At 37.9% G+C, this 9856-nt stretch overlaps 1 protein-coding gene across 1 annotated transcript in view; it reads right to left on the bottom strand.

Annotated features, from left to right (window-relative positions):
• Positions 1-4408: 4408 nt before the first annotated feature.
• The window catches only part of chm (CHM Rab escort protein), a 60580-nt gene continuing 55132 nt past the window's right edge, over positions 4409-9856 (bottom strand). Inside the window, exons 14-15 of the mRNA XM_016518652.1 lie at positions 5287-5444; positions 4409-5166 (exon numbers count right to left, since the gene is read on the bottom strand). Of these exons, the coding sequence (XP_016374138.1) occupies positions 4897-5166; positions 5287-5444 (428 nt within the window). The 3' untranslated portion in view covers positions 4409-4896. The remainder of the gene's footprint in view (positions 5167-5286; positions 5445-9856) is intronic.

The raw sequence follows: 9856 nt of genomic DNA, 5'->3' as shown, positions 1-9856 counted from the left end.
CGTGATTAATTGCATCCAAAATAAAAGTTTTTGTTTACATAATATTGTAACGGGGCGAACGAGACGAGAGATGTGCGGATCCATATGCATAGCTTTATTCAGAGACATGGCCAGAAGCAGGCAGGGCACTCCCAACATAGTACAATCAGGAGGGTGGTGGAGAGGAGGCGGAATAGGGGGAGGGATGGAGGGCCAGGTCCATGTGGAAGTGAAGGGACAGTGGACTGAGGCAAAGCTAGCAGAGCAGGATGCCAAGGCAGAGCAGGGAGCCAGGGCGGAGCCAGCAGAGCAGGAAACCAGGGCGGAGCCGGCAGAGCAGGGCGCCAGGACAGAAACGGCAGAACAGGTGGCACTGAGGACCACCACAGCAGAGCAGACGAGTCCGAAGATCCCCACGGCGGAGCGAAAGACCACCAGAGCCAGACAGAAGACCACCACGGCGGAGCAGAAGACCACCAGAGCCAGACAGAAGACCACCACATCTTCTTTCTTTCACTCACCCTCATGTTGTTCCAAAACCCATAAGAATTTTGTCTTAATATTAAATGTCTTATAGCTTTTTGTTAATTGTATGCCTTCTGTTATTCACTTAGAAGAAAAGACATTGTACTGTTAAAATAACATCACTTTCAGTCTGTGGGGAAATGGAACTGAATAGCAACAGCCTAACCTTTTGAACTGATGTTGTCATTCTCGAAATACGTATTTAAGTCAGACTGATTAAATGCTTAAATGAGACTGGTCTCATTTTATTAAATGAATTTTATTAGATAAACCAGGAACTGCTCTGAAACCACATTTTGGCTTTGAAACATACAGTGCTCATATTTGTTTAATTGGACAAAATTCCTTAATTATGTCCTTAATTGGCTGTTGGTTTTGTCTGTTGTTGCACTGGCAAAAAAAAGGCATTTCACTACATCACATGTATGTAATGTACATGACAAACCTTTAAATGCAGCTATATATGATAATAAATTAAATTAAATTATTTATTTTTTAAAATTGTTATTAATTTATTAGTTATTACAAAGGACATTATTTATAGTTAAATATTTAAGTAATTTATTGTTCTTTTTTTCTTTTAACATTGTGAAAAAGAATACATTTTGTTGTATGGACAAGAAAATAAATAAATACATTCAACTAGCAGAACTAAAACGACTTCGAAAAGCACGCTCTCTCAATGTGCATTAAGCCCATGTAGTGACATAATGTAGCCACTAGATGTCAGTAAATACACATTAAAGCAACTAGAAGTGGCAGATACATGTGTGCGTTTCGGCGACTTTTGTTGCTATGGGTTTAGAAAAGAACACTTTTCCATTTCTACGTGTTTACATTTTTAAATAAATCAACAATTATTCACAAATGATTGCTTGATGAACTGTATTTAACAGCATTCTGTGATGGAAATGATGGCGGAGTCATTTTAGAATGAAATGCCAACTGCTTTATCGTGTTAAGGCTATTTATTGCTAGCATTACATGTGTCCTACATACAGTTAAATAACATTTTCTTTTTTTTTTGCATAAGTTCACAAAATTACCGCTTGGCTAGATATAATTACACTCTGTTTAAAAGTGATATTTACTTTGAAACCTGGCATTAGTGTTCTTCCACCAATCTACGCAACTCCAATTCAACAATGAACACATTGAAAAGAAATAATAAATAAAATAATAGGCTACATCTTTATTATTATTGCAATATTTGTTGTTTGTATTGGGCAGATGGGTCTTCTAAACGTTTCTTTGGATTCCTACATTCCTTTTTGGTATATACTAGTTTGCATTCCCTCACATTACATCTCTTAGACAGCACCTTGTTAAGTGGCCTTCTTAAAGACAAAATCAGATGTAGCCAGAGGCATCTGCTAAGTAAAAATATTTGTGTCAATACTTAATTTGTTGAGAAACATTTTACAACTCCTCAGAGTAAGTCCCTAAAGATTCCTCACTGAACGCACCCCATAGTGCCAGAGAAACGTGGCCCCCGCTAGGTGTCTTGCCTATGGCACATTTTACCCTTTTGCGTTTGAATGTCAAGACTCTCCATGCAGAAAATTGATTCCCAATGATGCTATTGAGCAGGCAGGTCACTCAAGAGAGAAGAAAACAATCTCATGCCCCCAAAACAATGAGATGAAACCAAAATGCTGGAGATAAAGGTTTGTCATGAAATTATGAAAATTGAGGAAATCGATCACAGAGCATGAAGCAGATATATGGACACTCAATAGGTTTAAACCTAAATAAAGGCATGTTTGAGACCTCAGGTTCTCGTGTCTCCGCTGAGGGAAAATATCATAGGTCACTCACATGTAATTCATGTCATTTTTGTGTCCTCACATAAATTAACAGGATATAGTGAATCTACATTATCTGAGAGATTTAATTAGAGCAAATGTTTTTTGTTGGAAGATTTAACTTTTATAGACATTTAAAAATATCATGCTTTCACGATCTGACAGTTTTTTTTTTTTTTCTTAAAAAAAAATGGAGAAAATGCAGAATTCATCTGGTCCCGCATGCTCTGATATAATGGTTTGAAATTAAAAAAACATTTTTCCCCGCCTAAGCTTAATAATTCAACTCTGTTATAGCATAAACACCATTTTTTAATCACCAGAACATAGCCAGTGAATAATATGGCATGGTGCAATGATATTTGTTAGTTGAGGCTAATGTGAGACATTTTTGCTATGACATCTTTAACCCTCAAACATGTATATGTAACAGGGTTGACACAAACACGTCTTTAAAATGAGATGGCATGAGTTATTAATATACTTACTTAAATTGAAATGTGAGCTTTTTACCAAAGCACAATAAACTAGTTACCCATTTAAGTTCATTTATATGAATTCCAAACTTAAAGTAACAGGGTTGAAATAAAGTGGTGCTGTAGGGTCAGCTTTAGCGTTACTAATGACAAGTCAGTCAAATAAATCAAGCTTGATAGTTCAACGTGTTATGGGATAAATATTATTATTTTAATCAGCATAACACAACCTGTTAATAATACGGTGTGGCGTAATGATGCTTGCTAGCTGAAGCCACTATTAGACATTTTTGCACTGATCTTCAGCTCAAGAACATTTCGGATATAACAGGGCTGACAAAACACAAAGAAAAATGGCATGAGTTAGTAAAATTTAAATAAATCATAATGTGCGATTTATGAAAAGCCTCAAATTTACCTACTCAAATCTCTGTATGAATTCCAAACTTGCAGTAACAGGATTGACAAAGTTATGCTTTAAGGTCAGGCTTTGGGTTATTAATGACAAATAATTTCATCAAGCTTGATAGTTCAACTCTGTTAAGGGTTATACACATTTTTTTTAATCACCAGAACAAAAACTGTGAATAATACGGTGTGGTGCAATAATACTTGCTAGCTGAGGCCATTAATAGACATTTTTGCACTGACCTTCAACCCCAAATCAAAGCTGACACAAAGCACACTGCCAGAGAAAAATTGCAAGAGTTATTATAATATTAACTCAATCATATATATAATTCATTACCAGGCACAATAAAATCAGTTAATTATTCAAATTTACATGTAGAAAACTTACAGTAACAGGGTTGAAATAATGTGTTCCTTTAGGGTCAGGCTTACTAATGACAAATAACTATTAGTACTCTGAAATGGTATTTTAGAATACTAGAATTAGTCATTTGATAATCTTATTTCTTGACGACTAATCTAAATACAGGAGGCACACGGTCCCCTCTGGTGGTCCCGCAGTGTCTATAGAGGTTACAGCTCTGGTTCATTTTCGAACTAAAAAATCCTGAAAGATTTGGGAGAAATTTTCTTAGAAAATCCCCATCGTCACTTCAAAACCAATCACATTCTGCATTCTAAGTCTACACAACATGCAAAACCACTCATCCTACAAAATGAGTGAATAAAACCGAAGACTGGGTTATATGTGACACGCATCACTCTCGACTCTAAACACTCGTCAGTGCTGTCAGGGGTGTGCTTACTCCCAGCCGTCAGAAAGAATCAGCACACTTCCTCTGGTCTGGGACTAACCTGGGCCATGTGTTCAGCAGTAATTCTTCCCCTCCAGAACGGGTAAATACCCTCGGCAGAGCCCATATCAAATTCCAGGGAAACAAAGACAGCAAGCGCTGTGAGGGACGACTGCGCACTCGCAGCCATAATGAGCCATCTGTTCAGCATGGCAGTGCAAACCAAATGTCATCAAACTGTGCTCCTTCCCCTCGCGCTTCCTCACTTCGCCTTCATGGCAGGTAAACCGCACTCGTAGAGCATCACTAATGCACGGTGTCACAGTTTACATCGGAGTTGAAATCGGTTTGTATCAGTGACAGACGATGTGAAGCTGAATACTGCAGTGTGGCTACGAATAATGAACTAAAATACGTCTTCAATTAAATATTTAATGCCAGCAACAATTATAGCGTACATTTGTATGTGAAGACACAAAATAGACATAAGGCGAAATGAAAAAACAGACAGCATTCAAATAGACATCTGAAATACAGGGTTTGAAGAAGCAGCTTCTTGCCAAAATAAGAGTATTTGTCCTGCATGTGACCAAAATCATTATAATCTCAGTCATCTGAATAACTCCAGAATATATGATAGGCACCTTGCTTGAACCATGCAAAATTGTGAATACATTCTGAGCATTTTGGTTTTTAAAAAGTAAATACATAAACATCTTACAGTAACCGGTCAAAATAAAACAGGCATCGAGTGTGAAACTGTAAAAGAAAGGCACATAAAATGTATAAAAAAGAACATAACAGGATTGAGAACTTCGGTTTTGCCCACTTAGAGATGAACATGATGCATTTTGGATTCCATATACTCAGTGATTTTGGAGAAATGAACAAGCGTCTCTAAAGGGGTTATTCTTCAGAGGACGGGGTCGTGTCTGACGGTGCCTGCTGGGTAACACTGTCCATCTCTGCAGGATCAGAGCTCTCAGTCGATGGACTCTTCTCATGGGTGGCACCTTCTTCCTCTGCCTGGCTTTTATCGGCTTCTGTATTAGCACTCTCGTCAAAGCCGGGCCCTTCGGCCTGCGGACCGTCGCCGTCGTAGATGATGTCCTCTGGGTTGGGCGCAGGAGGACAGAACTCTTCATCAGGGAGGATATGATGAAACACGGATTCAGCCTGGAAATAAACAGAAACCATCATAGTTTGCCTAAACCAACAAGAAACATCCCATAATTGAGCCTATAAGCAATATCTGATCCAATGAACGCAGTGTCTGCCTCCCTCTGCTGGACTCACCAGTTTAATGGAGCAGTCGCTGCCCAGGCTGCCATCGGGACCGGTGCACACGTGAACGTTGCTCGGCAGGCTGTAGCTGCTGCTGTCCAGGGCTGATGTGTCCCTCATGTTGAAGTACATGACCCACAGCACTGCCGGCTTGCTTCTCTCCTCTGCACCTGCATGTGATGTTTAATCAGAATCAGAATCAGAAGAGCTTTATTACCAAGTATGTTTACACACACAAGGAATTTGACTTGACGACAGGAGCTTCCAGTGTAGAAGAAAGTACAAACATAGTGCAGACATACATAGGAATAACTTTTAAACAGTCATTCCTTTTCAATGTCTTGACATAAGAAGGCCTTGCATTTCAGATGTCTTACTCTTGACAATTCTGAAAAATATTAAGCCAAATCTGGGCTAAAACGGTAATACTGTTAAAGATCATTACAATTAAAAAAAGCTGTTTTCTATTTGAATATGTTATCAAATGTAATTTATTCCTGTGATCAAAGCTGAATTTTCAGCATCATTACTTCACCCTTCAGTGTCACATGATCCTTCAGAAATCTTTCTAATATGCTAATTTGCTGCTCAAGAAACATTTCTTATCATTATCAATGTTGAAACCGCTTTTGCTGCCTCATATTATTGTGTAAACTGTGAAACACTAGCATTTTTATAAAAAAAAAAAAAGAAAAAATAACTTTTATTCAGCAAGGACACACTCACACTATATTGATAATCTGATAAACTTTACTAATCAGCACAGCTGAAAAAGTGGGTTGGGACTAATTCACTCTATGGCCACTAAGGTGTTCACCACTCACCGGTCTCGAGTCTCACGGAGGAGCTCCGGAAGGATAAAAAGGAGGAGGGACGACAGTGAAAGACGAGAGAGGACCAGGCCTGGAGTTTATTTTGTGTTTTGGTTTTGTTTGTGCGCGACAGTCGTCCGCGAGGGGCTGTCGCGCTATTTTGTGTTTGCTTATTTTACTAAAGTTTGTTTAAATGTCCGCCGGTTCCCGCCTCCTTCTTCCCGATCTACAAACTACGTTACATTGGTGCCGAAACCCGGGAGGAAGGAGGGACATCTCTTTCTCTCCTTTGATGACATCTTAGGCGAGACGGCTTTATAGGACAACAGAAGAGAAGAGTCTCAAGAGTGTGTGTGCGCGTGTGTGTCACTGGTTCATTTAAAGCGTAAAGCTGTCAGTCTGTATCATTACCCTTTAAATACATGAGCCTCTGCGCAAAAAAGCTGGGAAAAGAAAGGCTAGAAAAAGCGAGAGGGAGAAGGTGTCAGTCTGAAATGTCAGAACGGTCATTACCCAAATGTCACACAATTATGACGCGTGTTCCTTTTCCTGCCCGGAGTGGCCCGGTGATTTGCTTAATTTGGAGAGGGGGAGAGGTGTGGCGGCATCAATGTTTAACGCCGCTTCAAATATACCACCCATCCTTCCCTCTGAATGCTGCCGGGTCAAGCCTTTAACTGAACACACACAGCCAAAGAGTCATGAACATACATGACCAGGTAATATATGGACACAGAGAAACAGTTTTATACTGTATACTGTATATGTATTGATATATAAAGTTATTTATAATATATTGATGTCGGTTTTATTATTTTATTAGTATATTCTTAATTATACATGTTATAAAATCCTTATAAAAATAAAACATATACACCACCATTCAAAGGTTGAGGATCAGTAAGATTTTTAAAAGAAAATAATACTTTCATTCATCAAAGGCACATTAAAATGAACAAAAGTGACAGTAAAGACACTTATGTCACAAAAAATGGTATTAAAATAATGCTGTTCCCTTGAACTTCCATTCATCAAAGAATCCTGGAAAAAAACAATGTATCTCTGTTTCCACAAAAATGTTAAGCTTCACAACTATTGTCAACATTGATAAAATGAAGAAATATCTCTTGAGCAGAAAATCATCATATTAAAATGATTTCTGAAGGATTGTAATATTTCACAACATTACTGTTTTGATTGTATTTTTGATCAAATAAATGCTGCCTTGGTGAGCAGAAGAGACTTCTTTCAAAAAAATCTTGCAGACCCCAAATATTTGAATGGCAGTGTACACATGAATAATATAAAACATTATATACTACTTTGTCTATTTTTTTAATTCAAAGACTAACTTTTGTATAAAATGAACTACTTTGTATAAATGTATGTTTTTGTTTCATTTTATACCTTAAGTTTAAAAAGTCTATTGAAGTGTGTAAGTATGCATGTGTTTGGGTTTGGTCATACACACACACACACACACGCACGCTCCCAGATGTGACAAATGTCAGATTAGCATACAGCAGCACTCCTGATGGTGGCTAACACATGCCTGCAGCTGCAAACCTCCCAAACCACAATCACCCTCTAACACACACTGGCACACTCGCGCGCGCACGCACACACATACAGTTTTATATACAGATAGTTATACATTTTATAAAATAATCCCAACCCACACCCTAACCCTCACAGAAAACTTTCTGCATTTTTACAATTAAAGGGGTCATATGATGCGATTTCAACTTTTTCTTTCTCTTTGGAGTGTTACAAGTTGTTCGTGCATAGATAAGATCCCTAAAGTTGCAAAGACTAAAGTCTCAAACCCAAAGAGATATTCTTTATTAAAGTTAAGACTCATCCACGCCTTTGTAAAAATCGATGCGTTTCAGAAAGGCGGGGAATAGAGGAGAAACAATAATGTACAGTATGTGTTTTTTTTTAACCTTAAACCGTATAAACACATTTCATTACACCAAATACACAAAATAATGTTCTTTTTAGCAACATTACATGACAAAAAGTTATTACAAATGAGGACATCCCCAAAGGAAGGTTTTTGGAGATCAAATTTATCCCTAAAATATGGTTAAATAGGTATACGCACACACTGAACCAACAATGGTCTTTACAACCTCTTTAAAAAGACCATCTACTTACAATATCTTATATTATGAAAATATTTTACATTAAGTAAAATGCAAGTGTTTGCATTTTTTTGTGTGCAAATTTTAAGTGCTTTTTAGCACTTTACTATGCAGTTGCTTAGGTGTTTTGAGAGGTATTAATCGCATTGCCTTGTGGTTGTGAAAAGTATGCCGTCACTAAGGTGCTCAGAGTGGTGCAGAGTGCAAAATTAATCTCTTCCCATCCTGAGTGTATAGCAAAACGCGATTGGTCATGCTACGATTAGGCAGCGCAATGGGGTTGTTATCTGATTGGCTTTGAGTATACGGTGGGTGGAGTCCACCTATTTGTGGATTTGTGTCTTGAAATGTTTTGAAATCCACAAATGCATGCAGCGATCCACAAATGTACAGGAAGTGATTTACAAATGAATGCCAAAAAGAGCTGTGTTTGTGACAAAAACATATTAGTAAATGGTTTTTTTATAGGGTCTTCCTATGTTCTTAAAATACGTATGCATTTGTATACATTATAAACTTAAAATTTTACAAATTTAACTTTATATAGATACAACAAATAACTATTTTATAAATTAATAGTTTTATACTTTTATAACATCATTTTTAATTTGATTGTCACTCACAATGCTTCATGGGATTGTAGTTCTTCCCTTCATTAAAGCTGTAAAGTACACAGTGCTGTACCTTTGTCTGTTTATCTGATTTTCATTTACTTTTTGCTTCAAACCAAAGTTTGTTAATGGTGTGACTGTTCTTGACTGTAGTTGGTTGGTTGGTTTGTTTCATGGCTCATAGCGCTTTTAAAATCCCAATGAGAAAATGAATGGGTAAAAAACTTTACTAATCAGCACAGCTGAAAAAGTGGGTTGGGACTAATTCACTCTATGGCCACTAAGGTGTTCAGAGACACTTTAAAGGGGTCATATGATGCGATTTCAAGTTTTCCTTTCTCTTTGGAGTGTTACAAGCTGATTGTGCATAGATAAGATCCCTGAAGTTGCAAAGACTAAAGTCTCAAATCCAAAGAGATATTCTTTATCAAAGTTAAGACTCTGCCACGCCCCCCTAAAACGGCTCGTTCTAACACGCCCCCACATATCTACCCCACTATGTGGAAATATTTGCATAATGCACCCAAATGTGCACGCAAAGAAAGAAAGCGTGGTTTCAGTAACCGCAGTTAGTGTTGAAGCAGCCATGTCAGGGAGACGCTGTGTGTTTCAGTGCGAAAGCAAAAGCACTTTATTTGGCCTACCAGAAGTAGATGCATTTAGGAATCTTTAAGATCACTTACAACAGAACAGCAATGCATTTTATGGACGACCGTTTCGTGAACCTAGGAGAGGAGGTAATTCTGACTTTGCTATGACAATCTGGCACTTCTGAATCAGCTACTGTAAGTATGTTTTGTTATTAGTTTAAGTATTTGCTATTGACTGTTCAAATGCGGAGTTTTACGCATCGTGTGTGCGCGCGCGTGAGAGAGAGAGAGAGAGACAGGGTCACATCACAGAGTCAGCTGTCTTAACCGTAGCTTGTGTACTGCAAACACATATTCATCACTGTGTCTGTCACGAGACTCTGTTCCCCTTTCAGGCTCTGTCTTTACATTTACTTTGAAAG

This window comes from Sinocyclocheilus rhinocerous, unplaced genomic scaffold (genome assembly GCF_001515625.1).
Source record: "Sinocyclocheilus rhinocerous isolate Xijiao unplaced genomic scaffold, SAMN03320098_v1.1 scaffold387, whole genome shotgun sequence".
NCBI lineage: Eukaryota > Metazoa > Chordata > Actinopteri > Cypriniformes > Cyprinidae > Sinocyclocheilus > Sinocyclocheilus rhinocerous.
The sequence above is the reverse complement of the archived record's forward strand: the minus strand, read 5'-3'. Positions and strand labels throughout refer to the sequence as shown.